The sequence below is a fragment of the Pimephales promelas genome, chromosome 16, assembly GCF_988280905.1.
Source record: "Pimephales promelas chromosome 16, fPimPro1.hap1.1, whole genome shotgun sequence".
NCBI lineage: Eukaryota > Metazoa > Chordata > Actinopteri > Cypriniformes > Leuciscidae > Pimephales > Pimephales promelas.
Window position 1 is genome coordinate 6,664,072 of NC_142784.1, and position 15,867 is coordinate 6,679,938.

At 38.1% G+C, this 15,867-nt stretch overlaps 1 protein-coding gene across 5 annotated transcripts in view; it reads left to right on the top strand.

Annotated features, from left to right (window-relative positions):
• Window positions 1-15,867, top strand: part of dock10 (dedicator of cytokinesis 10) — a 188,844-nt gene that overhangs the window by 122,485 nt on the left and 50,492 nt on the right. For all 5 annotated transcript variants that reach the window (XM_089120921.1, XM_089120920.1, XM_089120923.1 and 2 more), the window contains exons 9-25: window positions 2-87; window positions 1,730-1,813; window positions 1,944-2,090; window positions 2,352-2,591; window positions 4,140-4,262; window positions 4,478-4,560; window positions 4,732-4,854; window positions 4,931-5,010; window positions 5,180-5,367; window positions 7,761-7,826; window positions 7,916-8,008; window positions 8,109-8,232; window positions 8,320-8,441; window positions 12,257-12,340; window positions 12,430-12,522; window positions 13,830-13,948; window positions 14,042-14,111. In XM_089120921.1, coding sequence (XP_088977047.1) covers window positions 2-87; window positions 1,730-1,813; window positions 1,944-2,090; window positions 2,352-2,591; window positions 4,140-4,262; window positions 4,478-4,560; window positions 4,732-4,854; window positions 4,931-5,010; window positions 5,180-5,367; window positions 7,761-7,826; window positions 7,916-8,008; window positions 8,109-8,232; window positions 8,320-8,441; window positions 12,257-12,340; window positions 12,430-12,522; window positions 13,830-13,948; window positions 14,042-14,111 — 1,925 coding nt within the window. The remainder of the gene's footprint in view (window position 1; window positions 88-1,729; window positions 1,814-1,943; window positions 2,091-2,351; window positions 2,592-4,139; window positions 4,263-4,477; window positions 4,561-4,731; window positions 4,855-4,930; window positions 5,011-5,179; window positions 5,368-7,760; window positions 7,827-7,915; window positions 8,009-8,108; window positions 8,233-8,319; window positions 8,442-12,256; window positions 12,341-12,429; window positions 12,523-13,829; window positions 13,949-14,041; window positions 14,112-15,867) is intronic.

Below are 15,867 nucleotides of genomic sequence, written 5' to 3' on the forward strand. Positions count from 1 at the left end.
GAGATCATTGATATGTCGTTGAATCATGTTCATGTCCATGAAAATGAGGAAACAACTGAAAATGGAATCCACCCTGAACTGGCCAAGGTAAGTCATGTTACTTCCTAGGCGCGTTGCACCCTCTTTCTGATAAAGGAAATGAGCCTTCATTTATGCAATGAGATCATTGTAATAATAAAACATGTTGCGAGTTTCAGAACGCCAAACTTCCCTGTTAGTACAATAGCTTTTATTGAAACCAACGACTTTTTTTTCTTTTCTACATCCTGGTATGTTTTTATTACATGAATCCATCAGCATAAGACACAGATCAGCACCTACATGTACATCATCGTCTTTTATTGCTGATTATGCAATAAGCTAATCATGCCAGTAACTAAACTGTTCCAATTGACACTCTTCCTCTTATTTAAACTGCGATTAAATGAAATACAGAAAGCGAGCGTTCTCTGTATAATAGCTTTCAGTTCAGTTTTCAGTTCAAAACTCCCGTTATAATCAGCGACACTGTGCACTACGCAATGAATCTTTTACTGTATTTACATTTTGTTTGCATGTTGCTATGATGGAAGTGTGAGAATGCAAAATTCAGAAAAAAGTTGCAGCAGTGAGATCATTGCGTATGTGTGCGCCAGGGACCAGCTAAAGAACAGACATGACTGTATCGGCTACGATGCTCAGTGCTGCAAGCTTTAAGCAAATATAATTGAATAATCAGTACTTTATCTTGACAGCTGTAATAGTAAAACTGTCTTAAAAGTAGGGTTGGGTATCGAGAATCGAGTATCGATTGGAATCGGGACTAACTTTTAGTTTTTCCCGGAATCGTTCAAAAGTTCAAATTTCGATTCCTAGTTACGATATTCACAGTCCGCCGAGCGGAAGAAGAACCCGCTGAACAACACCAACGAAGAAGCGTCTACCGGAAGTGTTGGCATAACCGCCCGAGTCGAACATGAGTAGCTTACGTCGGCGGTCCAAAGTGTGGCTTCACTTTTCTAAAAATAACGAAATATCGGCGAAATGCAAAATTTGTGACAAAAGGAGTATTTCCTTCAGAAAGACCGTTGGTTAGCAAGGTTAGCTAAACTTTTTTGACCCTGCCTCTTAAAAGAATCGGAATTGAGAATCGTTAGGAACCGGAATCGAAACAAGGAATCGGAATCGGAATCAGAATCGTTCAAATTCAAACGATACCCAACCCTACTTAAAAGTGTTTAACTCTTTCCCCGTCTGCAATTTTTTTTTTCTTTTTTCTGCCAGCCAGCCACCACCAGCATTTTTGATAATTTTCACAAAACTTTCATGGCCCCCAGAATATTGTTTTGTATGAATATCTGAACATGCAATATATCAAAAGAAAGAACAGAGCCCCATTCTATACTAGCTTGATGCTTTCGTTTGTTATCAACACTTGAATGTGGGTAAGTTTGATAAAAGGCAACATTTTGAGCAAAAAGCTACATTCAGATCAGACTCAGAATGATTATTATAAAATGGCCTTTTATATTTTTAATCATCTCAGATTTTAAGGTAAAAAACCAACTGTAAAAAGTTAATAAATGCACCTTAGGAAACGTAACATTTAAAAAATGCAGTTCATGATCCCTTTAATGAGCGAGTCTCTCTTTCACGGTTTAGAACCTTAAAACACATTTAAAGACCTAAACAAGAAATAAATGATGAAAGTGCATTAAACATAATTAACACTAATGTTGTATTCCTTCAGTATATTTCTGAGACCGAGGAGGGCTCGAGATCTGCCAGAGGACAGGAAAGACTAAACCTGTTCTCCCTGGACCCTGATATCCCTGTATGTCATAATTCTTATATTTATGCAGTTTGTCTTTTTGTTTCGTGAATATTTACATTGTTTGGGGGTTGTGAATGTCACAGGGAATGTCATTACAGGTGTAGTGAGGAAAGAATGCTTTGTGTTAAAGGTTTTGCGGAGTGTCAGGATGGAGAATGGAGATTCCGTCCAGCCATTTGATGAGAAGCTTGGGAGGAGACTGATGATCTCCTGTGGCTCACTCAACCTCACACTGCAGGGCTGCGTGAACGAGGCCGACACTGAGCCGGTTACTAATGTATGATGTCATATCACACCTACCATGAGTTGTGCTAAAAACACACACTGCAACAACAACTATATAGCTGAATGCATTTGTTGGCAAAGATCTTTACCATTCAAAAAACATAATTTAGTACACTGCAAATGTTTTAAATCTCAAAATATATAGACATTGTTGAGTGATCTCTATATTGAAATCAAGGGAATGTATAAATATGTTGTTTCTGCAGGGCAGTACTAAATACAAAAGAATAAGATATTTGATCTCTCTCCTCAGATCGAGCCTTTCTTTGTGTCGGTTTCTCTTCTGGACATCCGCGAGGGCAGGAAGGTTTCCGCTGACTTCCATGTGGACTTAAACCACGAGGTTGTGCGGCAAATGCTCAGTAGTTCTGGTAATCCAGGAGATCAAGGGTTGGATCCGCAGGAAAATGGCCTCAACTCGTCTGTAGAGAAGAAAACAGAGGACTGCCAATTGAGCCCAGACTTGGAGAACTGGCTGCGCTTCCCTAAACAGGTATCAAAACAAGTGCCCTTTGGATATAGGAATGAATGGCCTGGTTTCACAGTCAGGATTTAGATTAAGCCTTGATTAAGCCTTAGTTCAGTTTAGGGTAATTAAGTAGCTTTTCATTTACTACTTTAGAAAAAAAAAACCATTAAAAGGGCAGTTCACTTTTAATAAAACTTTTGCTGATAATTTACTCACCCCCATGTACGGTTGGGTATCGAGAATCGAGTATCGATTGGAACCGAGACTAACTTTTCGTTTTTCCCGGAATCGTTCAAAAGTTCAAATTTCAATTCTTAGTTTCGATATTCACAGTTCGCCGAGCGGAAGAAGAAACCGCTGAACAACACCAACGAAGAAGCGTCTACCGGAAGTGTTGGCATAACCGCGCGGTCCAAAGTGTGGCTTCACTTTTCTAAAAATTAACGAAAGCTCGGCAAAATGCAAAATTTGTGACAAGTATTTAATAATTAATAATTAATAATTAATTAATAGAAGGAGTATTTTCTTCAGAAAGGCCGTTGGTTAGCAAGGTTAGCTAAACTTTTTTGACCCTGCCTCTTAAAAGAATCGAAATCGAGAATCGTTAGGAACCGGAATCGAAACAAGGAATCGGAATCGGAATCAGAATCGTTCAAATTCAAACGATACCCAACCCTACCCCCATGTCATCCAAGATGTCCACGTCTTTCTTTCTTCAGTCGAAAAGAAATGAAGGTTTTTGATGAAAACATATAATGGACTTCAATGGGAACCAAACGGTTCAAGGTCCAAAAGACAGTTTCAGTGCAAACTGTTCAAAGGGCTTTAAACGATTCCAGACGATGAATGAGCGTCTTATCTAGCGAAACGATCGGACAAAGTTTAAGTTTTATAAGCTCAAATGGTCACCTTGCTCTTTTCTGTGATGCACATTTGTGACTCTCCTATTCAAACTTTTCCCGAGTCAACTCGTGGAACCAAATGACACAAAAAAAAGATTCATTCATTTTGATAAACAAGTTCGAACAGGAGAGTCACGAACACGCATCAGAACAGAGCAAGGCGAGCATCTGAGCTTATAAAACTTAAACTTTGATGTTTTTTTTAAACGAGCGATCGTTTCGCTTGATAAGACCCTTATTCATCGTCTGGAATCGTTTAAAGCCCTTTGAACAGTTTGCACTGAAACTCTCACTTGGACCTTGAACTGTTTGGTTCCCATTGAAGTCCATCATATGGAGAAAATCCTGGAATGTTTTCATCAAAAATCTTCATTTCTTTTTGACTGAAGAAAGAAATACATGGACATCTTGGATGACATGGGGGTGAGTAAATTATCAGCAAAAGTTTTCTTAAAAGTAACTACTCCTTTAAAATCTTGAGACAAAACAATTGCACTGATATATTTTATGTCATAAGATATGTGCAAGTTGCTTTCGGTTAAAACGGCGCAAACATTTGAGCACTTTAATCTGGGACTAGGGTTAAGCCTTGCCTGTGAAACCCGGGGTCACATGGTTTAGATCTATGTTCATGTGTTTATGTGGTTTACATGTTTGATCATTCCTGCAGGCGATTTTTTCCGTGACGAACCCACACACAGACATTGTGATGGTGGCACGGGTGGAGAAAGTTTTGATGGGGAATATTTCCAGTGGTACAGAGCCCTACATTAAAAACACAGATTCCAGCAAGGTATTTCATTTAGATATTTTTCTATTGTAAGGTGCTTTGAATAAAAGCGTCTGATAAATGCATATTTGTTTTCACGAATGTAATGACATTTAGACATATGTGTCGTCTAAATGTACAGAATATTGATTTAAGCACGAATATATTTGTAAGGTGTAGTTTGGGCATTGTAGTTAATGGGCAAATACATTGAAATCCAATTTCTCTGCTTGTTCTAGACTGTCCAAAAAATGTTGAAATCCAACAAGCAATTCTGTAGCAAACTTGGAAAGTACCGAATGCCTTTTGCCTGGTCTGTCAGGTAAGTGAATCCCAATGGGAGCTTCTTTTCCATTTCCTGCTGCTTCAGCATTGGCAGAACAAATAAAAACTGCTGAAACACTTCACATGCGAACCAGCTCTTACACTTTTAACAGTGTATTTGGTTTAAAATCATTTCAGTCGTGACCTTTCTTCCTTTTGTATTTTCCAGGTCAGTATTTAAGGACAACCAGGGCACAGTGGACAGGGATTGCCGCTTCTCTCCTCTCTTCAAACAGGAAAGCAATAAGATTTCCACAGAAGATCTCATCAAACTCATCACAGAGTACAGGAGGTACAGACTTTTTAGTCACACTCACGAATAACATGTTATAATGAATAACCTCAGTAAAATGAAGCATTGTTTACAGGGCAGAGAAGGCCAGTAAACTCCAGACCATCCCTGGAAACCTTGAAATAAATGTGGACTGCGTTCCCATGGAATGCCCCAGTACGTTCTTCTAAAACTGCAAACATCCTCACATTTAGAGCTGAAATGAAGCCAAAAATATCGTTTTACTCGTAAATGTTCAGTTTTATGTACTTGGCACTTAAACGGCTTATTGTATACTTGTCTTCTGTTGTGTATCCACACACTCACCTACACACACATTTCTCAGATTGCGTGACATCGTCATATGTTGCTCTGAGGCCGTTTGAGGACTGTGGCCTTCATGCTCCTACAGTGGAGGTAGATGAGTTCCTACAGGACTCATCCAAGTTTGCCCAACCTTACAGAGTCTACAAGAATCACATCTATATCTACCCTAAACACCTCAAGTATGACAGCCAAAAGAGTTTTGCAAAGGTGAGAAAATAGTGGACACAAAACACTTAACCATAGTGCGTAGTTGGTAAATGAATACATTTTGAAGATTGCATCACATAGCCAGCACCATATGTTTTGTTTGAGGTAGTAAACTTGCCTGGTACAGCATTGCACTTGTGATGTAGAGCTCTTGGGTTGGTGTCCCTGAAAACATGAGTCGTGATAAAAGGCTAAAAGACATGTGGAAGCAAGCTAAAATGGCAAGTTTGCTTCAGCAAATGTTTTTATCTCACATTTGCTTTTGTTAACACTATCGTTTAGGTTCTCACATAGCAACATTTTGACAGCCCACATCTGGCCCACATCCGGCCCACATCTGGCACATGTGGACAGATGATCCGGCCCACATGCAGCGTGGAATGATGGCCCTTGAGTGGCTCACTCTGTCCTGTTTGCCAGATCTGGGCCACAAGCGGGCCATAGCAATGCTAAAATGATAATGTCAGCCAAGAGCAAAGAAATAAACCAGAACTGGACCTTATCTAAACCACAAAACCTGTGTATATTAACCCTCTGGTGCTCTTCGGTCATTTCTGACCGAAAAATTTTCTGTTTTGAAATTTTAAAAATCACAGCTTCATCGGAATGTTACGAAACTTGGTGACTTTCATGGCATTTGGTATGTGAATACAAAAAAAAATTGAGGTCATGATCCGAGCAGGCTAAGTGGTCGTAAAAATAATAGTCACACTTGTGCTCTTCCGTCAAAAATGACCGACCCATATAGGAAATGAATGGGAAATTGACAAAAACACAAAAACTTTGAGAATTTTTGTGTGTACAATCTACAAATCGGCCACGATGCAGAAAAAAAGTGCTCAGCATTGAAGGGGTGACACTCTACAACATCTAGAGTGCAAAACAGACACACCCACCCACACACACACACATACAAACACACTTTTATACACTTACACACCATTACAAAAAGTATGTTTTGAATTTTTAAAAATCACAGCTTCATCGCAATGTTACGAAACTTGGTGAATTTTATGGCATTATGTATGTGAACACACAAAAAAATTGAGGTCATGATCTGAGCATGCTAAGTGGTCTTAAAAAAATAGTCACACCTGTGGTCTTTGGTCAAAAATGACCCCCATAGGAAATGAATGGGAAATTGTAGAATTTTTTTTTTTGTTTTTTGTCAATTTTTTTTATAAGAAATAGTTTTTGAGATTGTTTCAACTATATATTCAAATCCACCACCAACAACAACAAAAAATGTGTTCATAAACAGCTGGGAAATTCACATGCCTCTCCATAGAGAGCTGTACATGTCATCTAGTGGTGGTTACACCATGATTCTACGCTTTTTCTCTATACTGTAACCAGATGGTGCTAATTTTCTTCAAAAAAATATTTTTTTCTGAAGGCCTAGACTCTATATTAAACTAAAACACTGCATTAATATTTTTTTGAAAAAAATAATATATATATAATATATATTTCCATGGCAAAAATAAACAATAAATATTGCATAAATATAAATAAATTCAATTAAATTGTCTCAAAATACTAAATTAAAAAGAATAAATATTATAGAACAAAAATAAATTGCATTGGTTTTACTGGGATGGAGAAAGTTTCATTTTTAGGTGTCCGGTCACTTTTGACCGGGAAGATAACAAGTGTGACTCCGAAACGAAGAGCACCTGAGGGTTAAATATGGAGTCATCTCAGCCTTAAGTCCATTCATATCATTTTGAATTACAAAAATTAAGATTAAAATTTATTAGAAACTCAGCTAATTTTCACCTACTGTTTTATGATCACTGTGATTTTTATTTGCCTACTACTGTATATAGTAGTGCACTGACATTTTTTTTTTAATTTACAAGTACAATCAACTTGGATGTTTAAGTCATTTCAACTTAAATTACATTAAACTGACTTTAAAAAAAAAGTTGAATCTTTTATAACTTGACAACAACTATGACAACATACTGTATGTTTTTATATTCCTTTATCACATAATGTTTTACAGTGTAGGCATATTCGGAGGAAAAGTGCTGTGTTTAGATTGGTAAGATTGCTAAGCTATTCCTCTCTAAATAAAAAAGTAAATGAGTGTAACTGTCAGCAGCATCATAACTGACTAGTGGACGAAGTCTGTGGAAAACATGAGGTCATTGATCTAATCTAATCTGTGTGCTATTTTATTGTAAACGACACTCCTGATTGGAGGCTTCTGTAAATATTTAGTTACTTTTACTCCACAATTAAGTTTTAACTTGTGAATGGGTGATGCCCCTGAGGATCAACTGAAAACGCTGGAATCGCTTACGGCGTAATCAAGGATTCAGTTGTGTTCTTCACAGTTTACTACTCTTTGTTCGTGTAGTCATGCTATTCTCCATTTTGTTCGCTAGGCTCGGAACATCGCAGTTTACGTAGAGTTCAGAAGCTCCGATGAAGAAAATGCCAAGCCTCTTAAGGTTACATAACACAATATTTCCATAATTTTCCATCAACACCTGCTTTATTTGACTTCTGATCATAAAATGTTGTATATCAATTTCCACAGTGCATCTACGGAAAGCCAGGAGGTCCAGTATTCACCACGGCTGCCTGTTCCACGGTCCTGCACCATTCACAGAACCCAGATTTTTACGACGAGGTTGTTTGCAAAATCTTCAAAATGTGCTTCAGAAGCTTTGTAGTTCAGCACTGTTGCGTTGAGATGGTACTTTAACGTGTGCTGTGATATGTTTGATCAGGTCAAGATTGAGCTGCCCACACATCTTCATGAGAAACACCATTTACTCTTCTCCTTCTATCATGTGACCTGTGACATCAATGCCAAGACCAGCTCTAAGAAGAAAGAGGCTCTTGAAACTCCAGGTCAAAGATGCACATCAAGCCCAGTTGTCATATGCTGTGCCTGTTGAAATGCTCTGACAGTGTGTTTGTGTGTTGTTCATGTTACAGTGGGTTATGCGTGGTTGCCTCTGCTGAAGGACGGCCGTATTTCCTCTCAGGATTTCAGCATTCCAGTCTCCTGCACTTTGCCTGGTGGATATCTACTCATTAAAGATGCTTCATCCACCAAAGTGAGCACAAGAATACAGAAACGCAAATAAATCAGTTAAGAAAAAGAAAATAGAGAAATAGAGATGTAAGTGTGATTATGATAAATGTTGAGTGAAGATAAGTCTATGGTTTTGCTAAGATACTTGAGGAATAATTGACGACAGGCCGTTGAATTATTAGAAAAATAATTAACTGCGCTTTGCGTCATGTCCGCATTACCACCTCGGGTGTGCATTATTTTTCTAATAATTCAACGGCCTGAAGTCAATTGTTCTGCTTATACTACAGTTACCACACCTCAAAACATTGTTCAGATGATGCATTTCAAGACGTTGGTCAAGTTTTTGTCATTAATACACTCTTGTATGTAGGACTAATTTCTAATGCTACGTTCACACCGGACGAGAATCGCGCGTCAAATTCGCGCCTGACGCGTCTAGTTTGACGCTTGACCATAAGTGTTAATTCGCGTGTCAAGAGCGAAAACTGCCGCGCGTAAGCGAAATTTACGCGCGTGACGCGCGTCAGAATCAAAATCCGTTGGCGGCCATTGTTTTTATGTCGACCGAGCATTCATCAAGAGAGTTACCGCTCTGTATTTACTCTGGAGAGCAGAACGGCGGCGTGGGGATCATCGTCGCCGTATATTTGTGTCCACCGGACCCTTCAGAGGCGAACCGTTTGGCGAGTTTCACCATTTGCTCGCTCCAGGAGCTGCGCTGGATGACGGCCGCTGTCAGCGGTACTTCCGCCTGTCACGCGCCCAGTTTGATGACCTGTTGTCCCGCATCTGAGCGAGGATCACCCTCGCCCTCATCCATCTAATCTAGCTGTCATTTATTTTTGTTTTGATGATAAATAGAGCCAGCCTTCAAAAGTTATTAACCTGTCCTGTGATTTTTTTCTCTCTCTCACGTTCAGACACGAATTTATGCACATATGTTGATTGTCTTTACAACATAATACTATTTCTAGATATGGAATGAATAACATTCAATACAAAATGAACATGTCTCGTATATAGAAATAATGTTTTAAGTGATGAAACATTTGCTTTGTTGTGCATAATCCCACCATGCATTAGTCATATACAAAATAATTTATTGAAGCATCCAGACACTTCACAACGTGAGCAAGCAGCTAGGCTCCTGATTGGTTAACGCGGCGCGAATTCACGCCAAAGTTCAGATTTTTCAACTCGGGCGGCAGACGCGAATTCGCGTCAAACGCGTGAATGCACAACGCTCAATTCGCGCCAACTTGATGCGCGAATGAGGCGTATTCGCATCTTCCGCGCCGCGCTCCACGCCTCATTCGCGCCGCAGGAATTTTTTCACGCGCGTAAAGCGTCTTTGCATTGACTTAACATTGAAATCATTCGCGCCTGACGCCCTATTCGCGTCCGGTGTGAACGTAGCATTAAGGCCAATTTATACTTCTGCGTAGTGTGCGCGCAGTAGGGACGGCGTAGCATGCGCACAGACGCGTCCCATACCGCGTACCCTTCGCCGTCGCCTGACGCGCACCTCTTCAAAAATGTAACTACACGTCGCGGCGACGCGGACCGCAAGATCGGTGATTGGTCGGCTTGGTAGCATCGCATTTCCTCCTACGCATTTCCGCACGTACCTTCTCACGCATTTCCACCACTGTCTATGATTTCCACAGGTACCATCTCCTCCGACGTCTTCTGTCATTTCTGCCTTTCAGTTTTATTAATTTCACTAAAGTGAACTGTTTTTCCACCTCAATAAGCTCCAACTCCAACATGATCCACTCTCTTTCAGTCGATATTGCTTGTAGTAACCTAGCCGTGAGGAATCTAAACACAGTGGAACATTAAAACCCTCCGCCGCCAACTAGCGTTTCGGAGCAGTACTGCAGAGCAACCAAGACCTGAACGCAGAAGTATAAATGCTCACAACGGCGTCGCCTACGTGCGTAGCCAACGCCGTGCACTACGGCGTACCCTCGACGCAGAAGTATAAATTGGCCTTTACGCGTCTAATCCCATGCCTCCGTTGCTAATTCCAAAACGTCATTTTAGAGGTAGTAACGGAGGTTTGAGCCACTGAACACAAGATTAAGACATGATCAGTCATAAGTATCATATTACATTTATAATTGGCCTTGGTAGGCTTAAGTGTTCCTGGCTTTATGCAGTTATTAATGCAGTTATTAGAGAGAGGAAGATGTTGAAATAATGAGACAGAAAAGCATGTGCTTATTATTTATTTATTTATTTATTAAATTTGGGTAACACTTTATTTGAAGGGGTGTACATAAGACTGACATGACACTGTCATAAACATGACATAACACCTGTTATGAACATGAAGGAGTCTTTATGAATGTTTATGACTGTTGTCATTAAGTGTCATTCGGTAAATTATGACACTTTTAATGCAAAGTTGACAGTTTAAAATGTCTTTGTTATGACAACTTGACATTAACCAAGAAATCATAACCTGTCAACCTGTCACAAATATGTCATAACAGGTCTAATTATCAAACTTAAAGAAGTTATTTAGCTTTGTGTTAACATTACCCTGTCGTATGTTATGGTTGGTTTTAACTTTTTAAAAGTTAAAAGTGTTGTCATGACACCATTAACTGTGACATGAATATTTTACTTGTCCTCAAGTAAAGTGGAACACATTGTACTAGTTATAAAGATGTCATTAAGGGTTATTACACTGTCAAATGCTTTAACAACAGTGTCATTAATAAGTCCCTTTACCTCAAGTAAAGTGGAACACGTTGGACTAGTTATGATTTCTTGGTTAATGTCAAGTTGTCATAATCAAGACATTTCTGTTTTTGTTAATGTCAAGTTGTCATAATCAAGATATTTTTGTCTTTGTTAATGTCAAGTTGTTATAACAAAGACATTTTTAACAATGTCAACTTTGCATTAAAAGTGTCATAATTTACAGAATGACACTTAATGACAACAGTCATAAACATTCATAAAGACTCCTTCATGTTCATGACAGGTGTTATGTCATGTTTATGACAGTGTCATGTCAGTCTTATCACACTCCTTCAAATAAAGTGCTACCAAAATTTGTTTGAATTAATTTATTCATTCATGTTTTAAATGAAATAAATGAAACACACAAAGCCCTTTTAACAAGTACGCCTATCAATAATTATTTATTTGTTATATTATCTGGAATAATTACGAAAATCAATTTATTTATATAGCCTTTTCAGTTTAATTTTCTATTTAGCCGATTATAGACAGGACTACATACTTTATTTATTAAAATTAAACTGTATGCCCATTGATTGTGAAGTTAGACATCGAAAAGCGCAGCTTATGGGGCTGCATGTGTTCTCTTGTTATGAATTGTATCATATTTTCCGTTATTACAGTTAACTACGAGCAGTGAAAATGGAACTGTGATGCAATCAAACCTGGCGGAAACTACTTTAGCCGTGCGTTTCCCTGAAAATAATTGCACACCTTAGAACATTCTCAACCAATCAGAATCAAGCATTCAACAGTTCTGTAGTATAAATAGTTTTATCCATCACATAAACCAGAACCCAGAATATACACGAATCCGTGAAGACAAACAAGAACTTAATGCTAACTAACTTGTACAAAGTACATCCGACTCATGAACATTCTTAAAATAGCACTTGCCATTGAACAAAAGAAAGAAGACGCACAGAGACAATGAAGGTTAAGAAGCAAATGATGAGAATCAGTAGCTGTGTGAACCAGGAAACGAAATATTTCCCAAAGAATAGTCCCAAAGACAAATAATGATGATTCGCACATGATATGGTGAGGGATTTTTACAGATATATACGTGTTTGTGTGCAGAATGGCTCCGATGTGAAGTTGGTCGATGGGGGGAAGCAGATCTTCAAAGTGTCCACTGTGGTGCTCTCTACAGTTTATACTCAGGTTGAAAAGATCCACAGTCTCAGATGAAAACCCACTGCTATCTTGTTGATATGTTTGTGGTCTAATATTTCCCACGGACATTTTTGCAGGACCCCCATCTAAACCGCTTCTTCCAGCAGTGCCAGAAACGAGAGGCAGACCTCTCTCAACCTCCTACCTCAAACTTCCTCAACTGCCTTAAAGTAAGTGTATTCCAGGGCCTTAAAGGAGTTTTACTCACCCCCATGTCATCCAAGATGTCCATGTCCTTCTTTCTTCAGTCGAAAAGAAATGAAGGTTTTTGATGAAAACATTCCAGGATTTTTCTCCATTTAATGGACTTCATTGGGGATCAAACGGTTCAAGGTCCAAAAGACAGTTTCAGTGCAAACTGTTCAAAGGGCTTTAAACGATTCCAGACGATGAATAAGAGTCTTATCAAGCGAAACGATCGCTCATTCAAAAAACAAACAAACAAAGTTTAAGTTTTATAAGTTCAAATGCTCGCCTTCGTGACTCTCCTGTTCAAACTCGTTCATCAAAATGAACAAATCTTTTATCACGTCATTTGGTTCATTCAACGAACGAAATGAACGAGTTGACTCGGGAAAAGATTCGTTCATTTTGATAAACGAGTTTGAACAGGAGAGTCAAGAACACGCATCACATAAGGCGAGCATTTGAGCTTATAAAACTTCAACTTTGTTATTTATTTATTAAATGAGCGATCGATTCACTTGATAAGACCTTTATTCATCATTTGGAATCGTTTAAAGCCCTTTGAACAGTTTGCAGTTTGTAATGAAACTGTATTTTTAACCTTGACCCATTGAAGTCAAAACCTTAATTTCTTTCAACTGAAGAAAGAAAGACATGGACATCTTGGATGACATGGGGTTGAGTAAATTATCAGCTAAAGTTTTTTTAAAGTGAACTGCTCCTTTAACCAGGGTCTGAACATTAGTCAAGAACTGACCATGATTACACCTAAATACATAAATTTATGATCCAGAGACTGACATGTGGCTGCATGTTTGCTGGCTCTTTAGAAATACACATATATTGTGTTTTGCTATTTCATTCTGCCCTGAGGATGGACATTGTTTAATAATTAGACCTTATTGATTGAGATGTGTAGAATTGATGTATTTACAACGCTTTCATATTATGAATGAGCATCAAAATACACTGTAGGAAGCTGTATGCTGTGTATCTGCATTACAGAATACTGTGTACTATAATAATGCAACAAGCTTGCAACTAATCATGTGCCATAGGACGTCTACCAGAGCCGTTCACATCAGCCTCTGATGAGCAGATACCTTGTTTCCTTTGATATTGATATTTTAACTTACAATTGATGAATGAAGGCCAAATGGCATCATTATGCATGTGTATTATTTGCAAAATGTAAACTGTTGTCATCCAGACTTTTAAGGATTTTCTGAAGTGAAATCAAAATACAAAATTTCCAATGTTTCTATCAACTCTTTTTTTTGTGTCTTCTCAGGGCCTCCTGAGTATGGAGAAGATTCATGTGATTATTCGCTTCCTTCCTGTTCTCTTCAACCAGCTCTTCAAAGTGCTTACCCAAAACGACAGTGATGAAGTGACCGCCAGCACCACCAGGTACAGAAACCCATCACTGACTCTTCTGAACACAATATATTAGAACAGCTTTCAGACTGGATTCTCACTGTAACGTTACATCGTATTCATCAGGGTCCTGGTCCACATCTTAGCTAAGTGTCATGAGGAGAATATGGACCACTATTTGCACTCTTACATAAAGGTACGTATGTCACAAACATATTGCGCAATGTATCATGTCTCAGCTACTTCCAAGAGCTAGATCAAGACAAGCATAGGTGTAGATAATGGGTGAGGTTTGCAAAGTCAACAACAGGTTTTAAGAACTGATGTGAAGGTTTTTTTCCAGACCAAAACCACAGTTTTACAGGCAGAATGATTCAACATTGCCTTGACTTATACCACACATTTTGTGACTTGTTGATGAGACTATAACCTATGGAAGCTTGTTTTTCCGCCACAGAATAAAACATTTTAAAAGACAATTGTAACTTTTTATCTCACAATTGCAAGAGTTAAAGTCAGAATTGCATGATATAAACTCACGATTGCAAGAAATAAACTCGCAATTCTGACTTTATAACACACAATTGCGATTTAATATCTCGCAATTCTAACTTCATAACACGCAATTGCGATTTTATATCTCGCAATTGTTTTATTTTATACAATTGCGAGATTTTATATCTCGCAATTGTAACTTCATAACACGCAATTGCAATTTTATATCTCGCAATTCTGACTTCATAACACACAATTGCGATTTTATATCCCGCAATTCTAACTTCATAACACACAATTGCGATTTTATATCTCGCAATTCTAACTTCATAACACACAGTTGCGATTTTATATCTCGCAATTCTAACTTCATAACATGCAATAGCGATTTTATATCTCGCAATTCTGACTTCATAACACGCAGTTGCGATTTTATATCTCGCAATTCTGACTTCATAACACGCAATTGCGATTTTATATCTCGCAATTGTAACTTCATAACACGCAATTGCAATTTTATATCTCGCAATTCTAACTTCATAACACGCAGTTGCGATTTTGTATCTCGCAATTCTAACTTCATAACACGTAATTGCGATTTTATATCTCGCAATTCTAACTTCATAACACGTAATTGCGATTTTATATCTCGCAATTCTAACTTCATAACACGTAATTGCAATTTTATATCTCGCAATTCTAACTTCATAAAATGCAGTTGCGATTTTATATCTCGCAATTCTAACTTCATAACACGTAATTGCGATTTTATATCTCGCAATTCTAAGTTCATAATACGCAATTGCGATTTTATATCTCGCAATTCTGACTTCATAACACGCAATTGCGATTTTATATCTGCCAATTCTGACTTCATAACACGCAATTGCGATTTTATATCTCGCAATTCTAACTTCATAACACGCAGTTGCGATTTTATATCTCGCAATTCTGACTTTATAACACGCAATTGCGACTTTATTTTATGCAATTCTGACTTAATTTCTCCCAATTGTGTGGTATAAAGTCAGAAATGCGATAGATACACATGCAATTCTGAGAAATAAAGTCGTAATTGTGATTTTATCTTTTAGTTTTTATCTCACAATTCAAACTCTATAACCCCTTTATATCACGCGATTCTAAGATAAAATGTCAGAATTGCGAGAATTGACAATTGTGAGAAAAAAGCGGTTTTCCACCGTTGGGCCAAACCTTTCTCTTTTGCTTAACCGTTCCATTCCGTGCCGATCCGGAAGCCCAGCTAACAAAACATTCTCCAAATATTCAGCGTTGGTTCTGGTAACTTAAAAAATGTCCAGTTTTCTTGACTTTAGAGGAACGTGTTTTAGAAGGTGTGATGTTCCTCAAACATTCTTTCAACTTAATTTTGATTAATAATTAAATATACTAGGAGGCGTTAACATTCCACGAACATACAAATGTCCAGTTTCCTG